This window comes from Scyliorhinus canicula, chromosome 27 (assembly GCF_902713615.1).
Source record: "Scyliorhinus canicula chromosome 27, sScyCan1.1, whole genome shotgun sequence".
NCBI classification, from domain to species: Eukaryota; Metazoa; Chordata; class Chondrichthyes; order Carcharhiniformes; family Scyliorhinidae; genus Scyliorhinus; species Scyliorhinus canicula.
The window spans coordinates 10159056-10175871 of record NC_052172.1 but is presented as its reverse complement, the minus strand read 5'-3'; the positions used below and the strand labels follow the sequence as shown (position 1 = coordinate 10175871).

The 16816-nt window shown below is 35.9% G+C and overlaps 1 protein-coding gene across 8 annotated transcripts in view; it reads left to right on the top strand.

The window, feature by feature from the left end:
- Positions 1-16816, top strand: part of LOC119957896 (homeobox protein Meis1-like) — a 198260-nt gene that overhangs the window by 17500 nt on the left and 163944 nt on the right. For 7 of the 8 annotated variants that reach the window (XM_038786082.1, XM_038786080.1, XM_038786079.1 and 4 more), the window contains one exon: positions 10363-10504. In XM_038786082.1, the coding sequence (XP_038642010.1) occupies positions 10363-10504 (142 nt within the window). Of the gene's footprint in view, positions 1-10362; positions 10510-16816 lie in introns of all 8 variants that reach the window. The other variant, XM_038786085.1, reaches the window with a different exon arrangement.

Genomic DNA, 16816 nt, shown 5'->3' with positions numbered 1-16816 from the left:
TGTGTCGAGTTCAATATCTCATATTTGTATCGAGTTCTATATTTACCATTTTTGTAGAGTTCAATACTTAACATTTGTGTCGAGTTCTACATCTAACATTTGTGTAGAGTTCTATATCTAATATTTTTGTAGAGTTCAATATCTAACATTTGTGTAGATTTTATATGTCGCATTTGTCTCGAGTTCAATATCTCACATTTGTATTGGGTTCTATATCTAACATTTGTGTAGATTTTATGTCTAACATTTGTGTAGATTCTATATCTAACATTTGTGTAGATTTTATGTCTAACATTTGTGCAGAGTTCTATATCTCACATTTGTGTAGAGTTCTATATCTCACATTTGTGTAGAGTTCTATATCTCACATTTGTGTAGAGTTCTATATCTCACATTTGTGTAGAGTTCTATATCTCACATTTGTGTAGAGTTCTATATCTCACATTTGTGTAGAGTTCTTAATCTCACATTTGTGTAGAGTTCTATATCTCACATTTGTGAAGAGTTCTATATCTCACATTTGTGCAGAGTTCAATATCTCACATTTGTATCGAGTTCTATATTTAACATTCCTGTAGATTTCTATATCTAACATTTGTGTAGAGTTCTATATCTCATATTTGTGTAGAGCATAGAACACAGAACATTACAGCGCAGTACAGGCTCTTTGGCCTTCAATGTTGCGCCTTCCTGTGAAACCCCTCTAAAGTCCCTCTACACTATTCCCTTATCGTCCATATTCCTATCCAATGACCATTTGAATGTTTTAATGTTGGCGAGTCCACTACTGTTGCAGGCAGGGCATTCCACGCTCTTACTATTCTCCGAGTAAAGAACCTACCGCTGACATCTGTTCTATATCTATCTCCCCTCAATTTAAATGTATGTCCCGTTTGTGTCGAGTTCTATATCTCACAATTGTGTAGAGTTCTACATCTAACTTTTGTGTCGAGTTCAATATCTCACATTTGTATCGAGTTCTATATTTAACATTTTTGTAGAGTTCTATATCTAACACTTGTGTCGAGCTCTAAATCTAATATTTGTGTAGAGTTCTATATCTCATATCTGTGACAAGTTCTATATCTCATATTTGTGTAGAGTTCAATATCTCACATTTGTATCGAGTTCTATATTTACCATTTTTGTAGAGTTCGATACTTAACATTTGTGTAGAGTTCTACATCTAACATTTGTGTAGAGTTCTATATCTAATATTTTTGTAGAGTTCTATATCTCATATCTGTGTCGAGTTCTATATTTAAAATTTATGTAGAGTTCTATACCTAACATTTGTGTAGAGTACTACATCTCACATTTGTGTAGAGTTCTATATCTCACATTTGTGAAGAGTTCTATATCTCACATTTGTGTAGAGTGCTATATCTCACATTTGTATTGGGTTCTATATTTAACATTTTTGTAGAGTTCTATATCTCACATTTGTGTCGATTCTTTGTGTAGAGTTCTATATTTAACATTTGTGTAGAGTTCTATTTTTCACATTTGTATCGAGTTCTATATTTAACATTCCTGTAGATTTCTATATCTAACATTTGTGTACAGTTCTATATCTCATGTTTGTGTAGAGCATAGAACACCGAACATTACAGCGCAGTACAGGCCCTTTGGCCCTCAATGTTGCGCCGTCCTGTGAAACCCCTCTAAAGTCCCTCTAAAGTCACTATTCCCTTGTCATCCATATTCCTATCGATTGACCATTTCAATGCGTTTAGTGTTGGCGAGTCCACTGCTGTTGCAGGCAGGGCATTCCACGCTCTTACAATTCCCTGAGTAAAGAACCTACCTCTGACATCTGTCCTCTATCCATCTCCCCTCAACTTAAAGCTATGTCCCGTTTGTGTAGAGTTCTATATCTCACATTTGTGTAGAGTTCTATATCTCATATTTGTGTAGAGTTCTACATCTAACATTTGTGTAGAGTTCTATATCTCACATTTGTGTAGAGTTCTATATCTCATATCTGTGTCGAGTTCTATATTTAACATTTTTGTAGAGTTCTATATCGCACGTTTGTGTAGAGTTCTATATCTCAAATTTGTGTAGAGTTCTATATCTCAAATTTGTGTAGAGTTCTATATCTCACATTTGTGTCAAGTTCTATATTTAACATTTGTTTAGAGTTCTATATTTAACATTAGTGTACAGTTCTATATCTCTCATTTGTGTACAGTTCTTTGTCTCACATTTGTATCGAGTTCGATATTTAAAATTCTTGAAGAGTTCTGTATCTAACATTTGAGTACAATTCTACATCTCATATTTGTGTAGAGCAGAGAAAACCGAACATTACAGCGCAGTACAGGCCCTTCGGCCCTCAATGTTGCGCCGTCCTGTGTAACCCCTCTTAAAATCCCTCTACACTATTCCCTTATCGCCCATATTCCTATCCAATGACCATTGCAATGCGTTTAGTGTTGGCGAGTCCACTACTGTTGCAGGCAGGGCATTCCACGCTCTTACTATTCTCTGAGTAAAGAACCTACCGCTGACATCTGTCCTATATCCATCTCCCCTCAATTTAAAGCTATGTCCCGTTTGTGTCGAGTTCAATATCTCACATTTGTATCGAGTTCTATATTTAACATTTTTGTCGAGTTCGATATCTAACATTTCTGTAGATTCTGTATCTAACATTTGTATAGAGTTCTATATCTCACATTTGTGTAGAGTTCTATATCTCATATTTGTGTAGAGTTCAATATCTCACATTTGTATCGAGTTCTATATTTACCATTTTTGTAGAGTTCGATACTTAACATTTGTGTAGAGTTCTACATCTAACATTTGTGTAGAGTTCTATATCTAATATTTTTGTAGAGTTCTATATCTCATATCTGTGTCGAGTTCTATATTTAAAATTTATGTAGAGTTCTATACCTAACATTTGTGTAGAGTTCTCTATCTCATATTTGTGTAGAGTTCTATATCTAATATTTGTGTAGAGTTCTATATCTAACATTTGTGTCGAGTTCGATATCACATATTTGTGTAGATTCTATATCTAACATTTGTATAGAGGTCTATATCTAATATTTGTGTAGAGTTCTATATCTAATATTTCTGTAGAGTTCTATATCTAATATTTGTGTAGAGTTCTATATCTCATATTTGTGTAGAGTTCTATATCTCATATTTGTGTAGAGTTCTATATCTAATATTTCTGTAGAGTTCAATATCTCATATCTGTGTCGAGTTCTATATCTAATATTTTGTAGAGGTCTATGTCTCATATCTGTGTCGAGGTCTATATTTAACATGTTTTTAGAGTTCTATACCTAACATTTGTGTAGAGTGCTACATCTAACATTTGTGTAGAGTTCTATATCTCATTTTTGTGTAGAGTTCTATATCTCATATTTGTGTAGAGTTCTATATCTCATATTTGTGTAGAGATCTATATCTCATATTTGTGTAGAGTTCTATATCTCATATTTGTGTCGAGTTCTATATCTCATATTTGTGTTGAGTTCTATATCTCACATTTGCGTAGAGTTCTATATCTCACATTTGTGTAGAGTTCTATATGTCACATTTGTGTAAGTTCTATATCTCATATCTGTGTCGAGTTCGATATCTAATATTTATGTAGAGTTCTATATCTCATATCTGTGTCGAGTTCTATATTTAACATTTTTGTAGAGTTCTTTACCTAACATTTGTGTAGTGATCTATATCTAACATTTGTGTAGAGTTCTACATCTAACATTTGTGTTGAGTTCTATATCTCATATTTGTGTAGATTCTATATCTAATATTTGTGTAGAGTTCTATATCTAATATTTGTGTAGAGTTCTATATCTCATATCTGTGTCGAGTTCTATATCTAATATTTGTGTAGAGTTCTATATCTCATATCTGTGTCGAGTTCTATATCTAATATTTGAGTAGAGTTCTATATCTCATATCTGTGTCGAGTTATATATCTAACATTTGTGGAGAGTTCTATATCTCACATTTGAGAAGAGTTCTATATCTCACATTTGTGTAGAATTCTATATCTCACATTTGTATCAAGTTCTATATTTAACATTTGTGTAGAGTTCTATATCTCACATTTGTATCGAGTTCTATATTTAACATTTTTGTAGAGCTCTATAACTAACATTTGTGTAGAGTACTATATCTCATGTTTGTGTAGAGCATAGAATACAGAACATTACAGCGCAGTACAGGCCCTTTGGCCCTCAATGTTGCGCCGTCCTGTGAAACCCCTCTAAATTCCCTCTACACTATTGCCTAATCGTCCATATTCCTATCCAATGACCATTTGAATGCGTTTCGTGTTGGCGTGTCCACTACTGTTGCAGGCAGGGCATTCCACGCTTTTACTATTCTCTGAGTATAGAACCTACCGCTAACAACTATCCTATATCTTTCTCCCCTCAATTTAAAGCTATTTCCCGTTTGTGTAGAGTTCTGTATCTCACATTTGTGTCGAGTTCAGTATCTCACATTTGTATCGATTTCTATATTTAACATTTTTGTAGAGTTCTATATCTAACATTTGTGTAGAGTTCTATCTCTCACATTTGTGTAGAATTCGATATCTCACATTTGTGTAGAATTCGATATCTCACATTTGTGTAGAGTTCTATATCTCACATTTGTGTAGAATTCGATATCTCACATTTGTGTAGAATTCGATATCTCACATTTGTGTAGAGTTCTATATCTCATATTTTTATAGAGTTCAATATCTCACATTTGTGTCAAGTTCTATATTTAACATTTGTTTAGAGTTCTATATTTAACATTAGTGTACAGTTCTAGATCTCACATTTGTGTACAGTTCTTTGTCTCACATTTGTATCGAGTTCGATATTTAAAATTCTTGAAGAGTTCTGTATCTAACATTTGAGTACAATTCTATATCTCATATTTGTGTAGAGCAGAGAAAACCGAACATTACTGCGCAGTACAGGCCCTTCGGCCCTCAATGTTGCGCCGTCCTGTGTAACCCCTCTTAAAATCCCTCTACACTATTCCCTTATCGTCCATATTCCTATCCAATGACCATTGCAATGCGTTTAGTGTTGGCGAGTCCACTACTGTTGCAGGCAGGGCATTCCACGCTCTTACTATTCTCTGAGTAAAGAACCTACCGCTGACATCTGTCCTATATCCATCTCCCCTCAATTTAAAGCTATGTCCCGTTTGTGTCGAGTTCAATATCTCACATTTGTATCGAGTTCTATATTTAACATTTTTGTCGAGTTCGATATCTAACATTTCTGTAGATTCTGTATCTAACATTTGTATAGAGTTCTATATCTCACATTTGTGTAGAGTTCTGTATCTGACATTTGTGTAGAGATCTATATCTAACATTTGTGTAGAGTTCTACATCTAACATTTGTGTTGAGTTCTATATCTCATATTTGTGTAGATTCTATATCTAATATTTGTGTAGAGTTCTATATCTAATATTTGTGTAGAGTTCTACATCTAACATTTGTGTCGAGTTCGATATCACATATTTGTGTAGATTCTATATCTAACATTTGTATAGAGGTCTATATCTAATATTTCTGTAGAGTTCAATATCTCATATCTGTGTCGAGTTCTATATCTAATATTTTGTAGAGGTCTATGTCTCATATCTGTGTCGAGGTCTATATTTAACATGTTTTTAGAGTTCTATACCTAACATTTGTGTAGAGTGCTACATCTAACATTTGTGTAGAGTTCTATATCTCACATTTGTGTAGAGTTCTATATCTCACATTTGTGTAGAGTTCTATATCTCATATTTGTGTCGAGTTCTATATCTAACATTTGTGTAGAGTTCTATATCTCATATTTGTGTAGAGATCTATATCTCATATTTGTGTAGAGATCTATATCTCATATTTGTGTAGAGTTCTATATCTCATATTTGTGTAGAGTTCTATATCTCACATTTGCGTAGAGTTCTATATCTCACATTTGTGTAGAGTTCTATATGTCACATTTGTGTAAGTTCTATATCTCATATCTGTGTCGAGTTCGATATCTAATATTTATGTAGAGTTCTATATCTCATATCTGTGTCGAGTTCTATATTTAACATTTTTGTAGAGTTCTTTACCTAACATTTGTGTAGAGTACTACATGTAACATTTGTGTATAGTTCTATATCTCATATTTGTGTAGAGTTCTACATCTAACATTTGTGTAGAGTTCTATATCTCACATTTGTATCGAGTTCTATATTTACTATTTTTGGAGAGTTCTATACCTAACATTTGTGCAGAGTTCTACATCTAGCATTTGTGTCGAGTTCTATATCTCATGTTTGTGTAGATTCTATATCTAAGATTTGTGTAGAGTTCTATATCTAATATTTGTGTAGAGTTCTATATCTCATATCTGTGTCGAGTTCTATATCTAATATTTGTGTAGAGTTCTATATCTCATATCTGTGTCGAGTTCTATATCTAATATTTGAGTAGAGTTCTATATCTCATATCTGTGTCGAGTTATATATCTAACATTTGTGGAGAGTTCTATATCTCACATTTGAGAAGAGTTCTATATCTCACATTTGTGTAGAATTCTATATCTCACATTTGTATCAAGTTCTATATTTAACATTTGTGTAGAGTTCTATATCTCACATTTGTATCGAGTTCTATATTTAACATTTTTGTAGAGCTCTATAACTAACATTTGTGTAGAGTACTATATCTCATATTTGTGTAGAGCATAGAATACAGAACATTACAGCGCAGTACAGGCCCTTTGGCCCTCAATGTTGCACCGTCCTGTGAAACCCCTCTTACAATCCCTCTACACAATTCCCTTATCGTCCATATTCCTTTCCAATGACCTTTGGAATGCGTTTAGTGTTGGCGAGTCCACTACGCGAGTCCACTACGTGGAATGCAGGCAAGGCATTCCACGCTCTCACTATTCTCTGAGTAAAGAACCTACCGCTCACATCTGTCCTATCTCCATCTCCCCTCAATTTAAAGCTATGTCCCGTTTGTTCTATAGTTCTAGAATTCTATATCTCACATTTGTGTAGAATTCTCTACCTTACATTTGTGTCGAGTTCTATATTTATCATTATTATGGAGTTCTATATCTAACATTTGTGGAGAGTTCTATATCTAACATTTGTGGAGAGTTCTATATCTAACATTTGTGTAGAATTCTAATCTCACATTTGTATAGAGTTTTATATCTCACATTTGTGTAGAGTTCTCTATCTTACATTTGTGTAGAGTTCTCTATCTTACATTTGTGTAGAGTTCTCTATCTTACATTTGTGTAGAGTTCTCTATCTTACATTTGTGTACAGTTCTATATTAAACATTTTTATAGAGTTCTACATCTAACATTTGTGTAGAGTTCAATATGTCACATTTGTATCAAGTTCTATATTTAACATATGTGTAGAGTTATATAGTTAACATTTATGTAGAGTTCTATATCTCACATTTGCATCGAGTTCTATATTTAACATTTTTGTAGAGCTCTATAACTAACATTTGTGTACAGTTCTATATCTCACATTTGTATCGAGTTCTATATCTCACATTTGTGCAGAGTTCTGTATCTCATATTTGTGTAGAGTTCTATATCTCACATTTGTGTAGAGTTCTATATCTCACATTTGTGTAGAGTTCTATATCTCACATTTGTGTAGAGTTCTATATCTCACATTTGTGTAAAGTTCTATATCTCACATTTGTGTAGAGTTCTATATCTCACATTTGTGTAGAGTTCTATATCTCATATTTGAGTAGAGTTCTATATCTCATATTTGTGTAGAGGTCTATATCTCACATTTGTGTAGAGTTCTATATCTCACATTTGAGTAGAGTTCTATATCTTATATTTAAGTAGAGTTCTATATCTCACATTTGTGTAGAGTTCTATATCTCACATTTGTGTAGAGTTCTATGTCTTACATTTGTGTAGAGTTCTATATCTCACATTTGTGTAGAGTTCTGTATCTCACATTTGTGTAGTGTTCTATATCTCACATTTGTGTAGAGTTCTATATCTCACATTTGTGTAGAGTTCTATATCTCACATTTGTGTAGAGTTCTGTATCTCACATTTGTGTAGAGTTCTATATCTGATATTTGTGTAGAGTTCTATATCTCACATTTGTGTAGAGTTCTATATCTCACATTTGTGTAGAGTTCTATATCTGATATTTGTGTAGAGTTCTATATCTCACATTTGTGTAGAGTTCTATATCTCACATTTGTGTAGAGTTCTATATCTCACATTTGTGTAGAGTTCTATATCTCACATTTATGTAGAGTTCTGTATCTCATATTTGTGTAGAGTTCTATATCTCACATTTGTATCGAGTTCCATATTTAACATTTTTGTCGAGTTCAATATCTAACATTTGTGTAGAGTTGAATATCTCTCATTTGTATCGAGTTAGATAGATTGATAGAGAGATACAGCACAGAACAGGCCCTTCGGCCCACGATGTTGAGCCGAACTTTGTCCGAGGTTAATCATAGAATATTGGACACTAAGGGCAATTTATCATGGCCAATCCACCCAACCTGCACACCTTTGGACTGTGGGAGGAAACCGGAGTACACGGAGGAAACCCATGCACACACGGGGAGGATGTGCAGACTCCACACAGACAGTGACACAAGTCGAAATCGAACTTGGGACCGTGTGGCTGTGAAGCAATTGTGCTAACCACAATGCTACCGTGCTGCCCTTATATCTCACATTTGTGTAGAGTTCTATATCTCATATTTGTATCGAGTTCTATATCTCACATTTGTGTAGATTCTATATCTAACATTTGTGTAGAGTTCTATATCTAATATTTGTGTAGAGTTCTATATCTCATATCTGTGTCGAGTTCTAAATTTAACATTTTTGTCGAGTTCTATACCTATCATTTGTGTAGAGTTCTACATCTAACATTTGTGTAGAGTTCTATATCTCATATTTGTGTAGATTCTATATCTAACATTTGTGTAGAGTTCTGGTTTAGCACTCTGGACTAAATCACTGGCTTTTAAAGCAGATCAAAGCAGGCCAGCAGCACGGTTCAATTCCCGTACCAGCCTCCCTGAACAGGTGCCAGAAATGTGCCGACAAGGGGCTTTTCACAGTAACTTTATTGAAGCCTACTCGTGACAATAAGCGATTTTCATTTTCATTTTTCCTTTGTATAGAGTATGGTGTGTAACATTTGTGTAGAGTTCTATATGTAACATTTCTGTAGAGTTCTATATCGAACATTTATGTAGACGTCTGCGTGTAACATTTGTGTGGAGTTCTATATCTAACATTTGTGAAGAGTTCGATATCCCATTTGTGTCGAGTTCTATATCTAACATTTTTGTAGCATTCCATATCTCACATTTCTGTAGATTTCTATATCTCACATTTCTGTAGAGTTCCATAACTCACTTTTCTGTAGAGTTCTATACCTCACATTGCTGTAGAGTTCTGTATCTCACATTGCTGTAGAGTTCTACATCTCATATCTGTGCAGAGTTCTATGTCTCATATTTGTTCTACATCTAACATTTTGCAGAGTTCCCTATCTGTAGCATTATGTAGCATTTAAGACAGCACGGTAGCATAGTGGTTAGCACAATTTCTTCACAGCTCCGGGGTCTCAGGTTCGATTCCCAGCTTGGGTCACTGTCTGTGCGGAGTCTGCACGTTCTCCCCGTATCTGCGTGGGTTTCCTCCGGGTGCTCCGGTTTCCTCCCACAGTCCAAAGATGCGCAGGTTAGGTGGATTGGCCACGCTAAATTGCCCTTAGTGTCCAAAATTACCCTTCGTGTTGGGTGGGGTAACTGGGTTATGGGGATTGGGTGGAGGTGTGGGCTTGGGTAGGGTGCTCTTTCAAAGAGCCGGTGCAGACTCGATGGGCTGAATGGCCTCCTTCTGCACTGTAAATTCTATGAAAAAATGTACAGTTCTATAGAAGGGTCATTGAGATCCAAAGCGTCGGCTCTGTTCCCGTCCCCTCGGATGTTGCCAGACCCACTGAGCTTATACAGCATTTTCTACTTTTATGATGTAGAATTTCATCAGTTAGTTTTCTGCCTGTCTACATTCAATTTCCCCATTTTGGTCTCGATCCAGCTATAAATTGAATTATTTAGCTGTGTTATAAATATGTCCTATTTCTTACTAATAAGGCTTTTGAGACACCGGACCTGGTTTATTTAGTTTGCAAGCTGTAAGCAATTTGCCAGGGAGGATAGCAGTTCAATGAATGTCGGACAATGATTTTGGGGTGTTTTGTTAGTTTTTTAATGTTTCTTTTGTTTTTGTTAATCAAACTTTTTTTTCTCTCCTTCCCTTTCCCCACATCCATCTCTCTCTCTCTCTCTCTCAATACACACACAGACACCCGCTGTTCCCTCTGCTTGCACTGGTCTTTGAAAAATGTGAATTGGCGACATGCACTCCCCGGGACTGCGGAGTGGCTGGCGGAGATGTCTGTTCATCGGATTCCTTCAACGAGGACATTGCAGTATTCGCCAAACAGGTCTGGTGAGAGCAAGAGAGGCTGAGAATTTGGGATAGAGAGAGCGAGAGAATGAGAATTTTGGATAGAGAGAGAGAGAATGAGAACTTTGGATGGAGAGAGAGAGAATTTTGGATAGAGAGAGCGAGAGAATGAGAATTTTGAATAGAGAGCGAGAGAATGAGAATTTTGGATAGAGAGACAGAGAATGAGAATTTTGGATGGAGAGAGAGAGAATTTTGGATAGAGAGAGAGAATTATGGATAGAGAGAGGGAGAGAAATGCTAATTTTGGATTAAGATAGAATGCAAATTTTTGATAGAGAGAATGGGAATTTTGGATAGAGAGAATGGGAATTTTGGATAGTGAGAGAGGGAGAGAATGGGAATTCTGGATAGAGAGAGAGGGAGAGAATGGGAATTTTGGATCGAGAGAGAGAGAGAATGCAAATTTTCGATCGAGAGAGAGAATGAGAATTTTGGATCAAGAGAGAGAATGAGAATTTGGAATAGAGAGAGAGGGAGAATTAGAATTTTGGATAAAGAGAGAGAATTTTGGATAGAGAGAGAGAGAATGGGATTTCTGGATAGAAAGAGAAAGAGAGAATGAGAATTTTGGATAGAGAGAGAGGGTGAGAATCTTGGATAGAGCGAGAAAGAATGTGAATTTTGTATAGAGAGGGAGAATAAGAGTTTTGGATAGAGAGAGAATGAGAATGTTCGATAGAAAGAGAGAATGAGAATTTTGGTTAGAGAGAGAGAGAATTGGAATTTTGGATAGAGAGAGAGAGAAGGAGAATTATGGATAGAGAGAGAGAGAATGTTGAATAGAGAAAGAGAGAGAAAATGAAAATTATGGATAGAGAGAGAGCGAATGAGAATTTTGGATAGAGAAAGAATGAGAATTTTGGATAGGGAGAGAGAGAGAATAAGAATGATGGATAGAGCGAGAGAATGTGAATTCTGGATAGAGAGAGAGAGAGAATGTGAATTCTGGATAGAGAGAGAGAGAATGGGAATTTTGGAGAGAGAGAGAGAGAATGTGAATGTTGGATAGAGAGAGAGAATGAGAATTTTGGATAGAGAGAGAGAATGAGAATTTTGATAGAGAGGGAGAGAATGAGAATTTTGGATAGAGAGAATGAGAATGAGAAACCTGAATAGAGAGAGAATGAGAATGTTCGATAGACAGAGAGAATGAGAATTTTGGTTAGAGAGAGAGAGAATTAGAATTTTGGATAGAGAGAGAGAGAAGGAGAATTATGGATAGAGAGAGAGAGAATGTTGAATAGAGAAAGAGAGAGAAAATGAAAATTATGGATAGAGAGAGAGAGCGAATGAGAATTTTGGATAGAGAGAGAATGAGAATTTTGGATAGGGAGAGAGTGAATGATAATGTTGGATTGAGAGAGAGAATGAGATATTTGGATAGAGAGAGAGAGAATGCGAATGATGGATAGAGCGAGATAATGTGAATTCTGGATAGAGAGAGCGAGAGAATGAGAAATTTGGATAGAGAGAGAGAGAATGAGAATTTTGGATAGAGAGAATGAGAATGAGAAACCTGAATAGAGAGAGAATGAGAATTTTGGATAGAAAGAGAGAATGAGAATGTTGGATAGAGAGAGAGAGAGAGAATGTTGGATAGAGAGAGAATGAGAATGTTGGATAGAGAGAGAGAAAGACAATGAGAATTTTGGATAGAGAGAGAGAATGTTGGATGGACAGAGAGAATGAGAATTTTGGATAGAGAGAGAATGAGAATTTTGGATAGAGAGGGAGAATGAGAATTTTGGAGAGAGAAAATGAGAATTTTGGATAGAGTGAGATAGAGAGAGATTGAGAAATTTGGACAGAGAGAGAGAGAAATAGAATTTTGGATAGAGAGAATGAGAATTTTGGATAGAGAGAGAGAGAATGAGAATTTTGGATAGAGAGAGAGAGAATGAGAATTTTGGATAGAGAGAGAGAGAATGAGAATTTTTGAGAGAGAGAGAATGTTGGATGGACAGAGAGAATGAGAATTTTGGATAGAGAGAGAGAATGATAATGTTGCACAGAGCGAGAGAATGAGATAGTTGTGAGAGAGAGAATGAAAATTTTGGATAGAGAGAGAGAGAGAATCAGAATTTTGGATACAGACAGAGAATTGGGTAGTTGGATGGAGAGAGAGAGAATGAGAATTCTGGATAGAGGGAGAGAGAATGAGAATGTTGGATAGAGAGAGAGAGAATGAGAATTTTGGACAGAGAGAAAGAGAATGACAAACCTTGAATAGAGAGAGAGAATGAGAATTTTGGAAAGAGAGAGAATTAGATGGTTGGATAGAGAGAATGAGAATTTTGGATAGAGGGAGAGAGAATGAGAATTTTGGATCGAGAGAAAGAATCAGAATTTTGGATAGTGAGAGAGAGAATGAAAATTTTGGATAGAGAGAGAGAGAATCAGAATTTTTAATAGAGACAGAGAATTGGGTAGTTGGATGGAGAGAGAGAGAATGCGAATTTTGGATGGAGGGAGAGAGAATGAGAATGTTGGATAGAGAGAGAATGAGGATTTAGGATAGAGAGAGAGAGAATGAGAATGTTGGCTATAGAGAGGGAGAGAATGAGAATTTTGGATAGAGAGAAAGAGAATGACAAACCTGAATAGAGAGAGAGAATGCGAATTTTGGATAGAGAGGGAATGAGATAGTTGGACAGAGAGAGAGAGAATGAGTATTCTAGATCGAGAGAGAGTTTGAGAATTTTGGATAGAGAGAGAGAGAATGAGAAACTTGGATAACGCGAGAGAATGAGAAACTTGGATGGAGGGAGAGAATGAGAATTTTGGATAGAGAGAGAGACTGAGAATGTTGGATAGAGGGAGAGAGAGAGAATGAGGATTTAGGATAGAGAGAGAGACTATGAGAATGTTGGCTATAGAGAGGGAGAGCATGAGAATTTTGGATAGAGAGAAAGAGAATGACAAACCTGAATAGAGAGAGAGAATGAGAATTTTGGAGAGAGAGAGAATGAGATAGTTGGACAGAGAGAGAGAGAATGAGTATTCTGGATCGAGAGAGAGTTTGAGAATTTTGGATAGAGAGAGAGAGAATGAGAAACTTGGATAACGTGAGAGAATGAGAAACTTGGATGGAGGGAGAGAATGAGAATTTTGGATAGAGAGAGAGAGAATGTTGGATGGACAGAGAGAATGCGAATTTTGGATAGAGAGAGAGAATGATAACGTTGGACAGAGCGAGAGGATGAGATAGTTGGATAAAGAGAATTAGAATTTTGGATAGAGAGAGAGAATGAGAATTTTGGATCGAGAGAGAGAGAATGATAATGTTGGATCGAGAGAGAGAATGAGAATTTTGGATAGAGAGAGAGAGAATGAAAATTTTGGATAGAGAGAGAGAGAATCAGAATTTTGGATAGAGAGAGAGAATGAGAATGTTAGATAGAGAGAGAGAGAATGAGAATTTTGGATAGAGGGAGAGAGAATGGGAATTTAGGATTATGAGAGATAATGAGAATTTTGGATAGTGAGAGAGAGAATGAAAATTTTGGATAGAGAGAGAGAGAATCAGAATTTTGGATAGAGACAGAGAATTGGGTAGTTGGATGGACAGAGAGAGAATGAGAATTTGGATAGAGGGAGAGAGAATGAGAATGTTGGATCGAGACAGAGAATGAGGATTTAGGATAGAGAGAGAGAGAATGAGAATGTTGGCTATAGAGAGGGAGAGAATGAGAATTTTGGATAGAGAGAAAGAGAATGACAAACCTGAATAGAGAGAGAGAATGAGAATTTGGATAGAGAGAAAATTAGATAGTTGGATAGAGAGAATGAGAATTTTGGATAGAGGGAGTGAGAATGAGAATTTTGGATCGAGAGAGAGAATGAGAATTTTGGATAGTGAGAGAGAGAATGAAAATTTTGGATAGAGAGAGAGAGATTTCGAATTTTGGTTAGCGACAGAGAATTAGGTAGTTGGATGGAGAGAGAGAGAATGAGAATTTTGGATGGAGGTAGAGAGAATGAGAATGTTGGATAGAGAGAGAATGAGGATTTAGGATAGAGAGAGAGAGAATGAGAATGTTGGATAGAGAGAGAATGAGATAGTTGAATAGAGAGAGAGAGAATGAGTATTCTGGATAGAGAGAGAGATTGAGAATTTTGGATAGAGAGAGAGAGAATGAGAAACTTGGATAATGCGAGAGAATGAGAAACTTGGATGGAGGGAGAGAATGAGAATTTTGGATAGAGAGAGAGAATGAGAATGTTGGATAGAGAGAGAGAGAATGAGAAACTTGGATAGAGAGAGAGAGTATGAGAACGTTGGAACGAGAGAGAGAGAGAATCTTGGATTGAGAGTGAATGAGAATGATGAATAGAGAGAGAGAGACAATGAGAATGTTGTATAGAGAGAGAGAATGATAATGTTGCATAGAGAGAGAGAATGAGATAGTTGGATAGAGAGAGAGAATGAGAATTTGGATAGAGAGAGAATGAGAATTCTGGATATATATATATAGAGAGAGAGAATGATTGATAGAGAGAGAGAGAGAATGAGAATTTTGCATAGAAGAGATTGAGATTGTTGGATAGAGAGAGAGAAAATGTTGGATGGGCAGAGGGAATGAGAATTTTGGATAGAGAGAGAGAATGATAATGTTGGACAGAGAGAGAGAATGGGAATTTTGGATAGAGAGAGAGAGAATGGTGGATGGACAGAGAGAATGAGAATTTTGTATAGAGAGAGAGAATGAGTGTTTTGAATAGAGAGAGAATGAGAATGTTCGATAGACAGAGAGAATGAGAATTTTGGTTAGAGAGAGAGGGAATTGGAATTTTGGATAGAGAGAGAGAGTAGGAGAATTATGGATAGAGAGAGAGGGAGAATGTTGAATAGAGAAAGAGAGAGAAAATGAAAATTATGGATAGAGAGAGAGAGCGAATGAGAATTTTGGATAGTGAGAGAATGAGAATTTTGGATAGAGAGAGAGAATGGTAATGTTGGATAGAGAGAGAGAATGAGATATTTGGATAGAGAGAGAGAATGGAAATTTTGGACAGAGAGAGTCAAAAGAGAATTTTGGTTAGAGAGAGAGAATTGGAATTTTGGTTAGAGAGAGAGAGAATGTGAATTTTGGATATAGACAGAGAATTGGGTAGTTGGATGGACAGAGAGAGAATGAGAATTTTGGATAGAGGGAGAGAGAATGAGAATGTTGGATCGAGACAGAGAATGAGGATTTAGGATAGAGAGAGAGAGAATGAGAATGTTGGCTATAGAGAGGGAGAGAATGAGAATTTTGGATAGAGAGAAAGAGAATGACAAACCTGAATAGAGAGAGAGAATGAGAATTTTGGATAGAGAGAGAATTAGATAGTTGGATAGAGAGAATGAGAATTTTGGATAGAGGGAGAGAGAATGAGAATTTTGGATCGAGAGAGAGAATGAGAATTTTGGATAGTGAGAGAGAGAATTAAAATTTTGGATAGAGAGAGATTTCGAATTTTGGATAGCGACAGAGAATTAGGTAGTTGGATGGAGAGAGAGAGAGAATGAGAATTTTGGATGGAGGTAGAGAGAATGAGAATGTTGGATAGAGAGAGAATGAGGATTTAGGATAGAGAGAGAGAGAGAATGAGAATGTTGGCTATAGAGAGGGAGAGAATGAGAATTTTGGATAGAGAGAAAGAGAATGACAAACCTGAATAGAGAGAGAGAATGAGAATTTTGGATAGAGAGAGAATGAGATAGTTGAATAGAGAGAGAGAGAATGAGTATTCTGGATAGAGAGAGAGATTGAGAATTTTGGATAGAGAGAGAGAGAATGAGAAACTTGGATAATGCGAGAGAATGAGAAACTTGGATGGAGGGAGAGAATGAGAATTTTGGATAGAGAGAGAGAATGAGAATGTTGGATAGAGAGAGAGAGAATAAGAAACTTGGATAGAGAGAGAGAGTATGAGAACGTTGGAACGAGAGAGAGAGAGAATCTTGGATTGAGAGTGAATGAGAATGATGAATAGAGAGAGAGAGACAATGAGAATGTTGTATAGAGAGAGAGAATGATAATGTTGGAGAGAGAGAGAGAATGAGATAGTTGGATAGAGAGAGAGAATTAGAATTTTGGATAGAGAGAGAATGAGAATTCTGGATATATATATATAGAGAGAGAGAATGATTGATAGAGAGAGAGAGAGAATGAGAATTTTGCATAGAAGAGATTGAGATTGTTGGATAGAGAGAGAGAAAATGTTGGATGGGCAGAGGGAATGAGAATTTTGGATAGAGAGAGAGAATGATAATGTTGGACAGAGAGAGAGAAAGAGAATT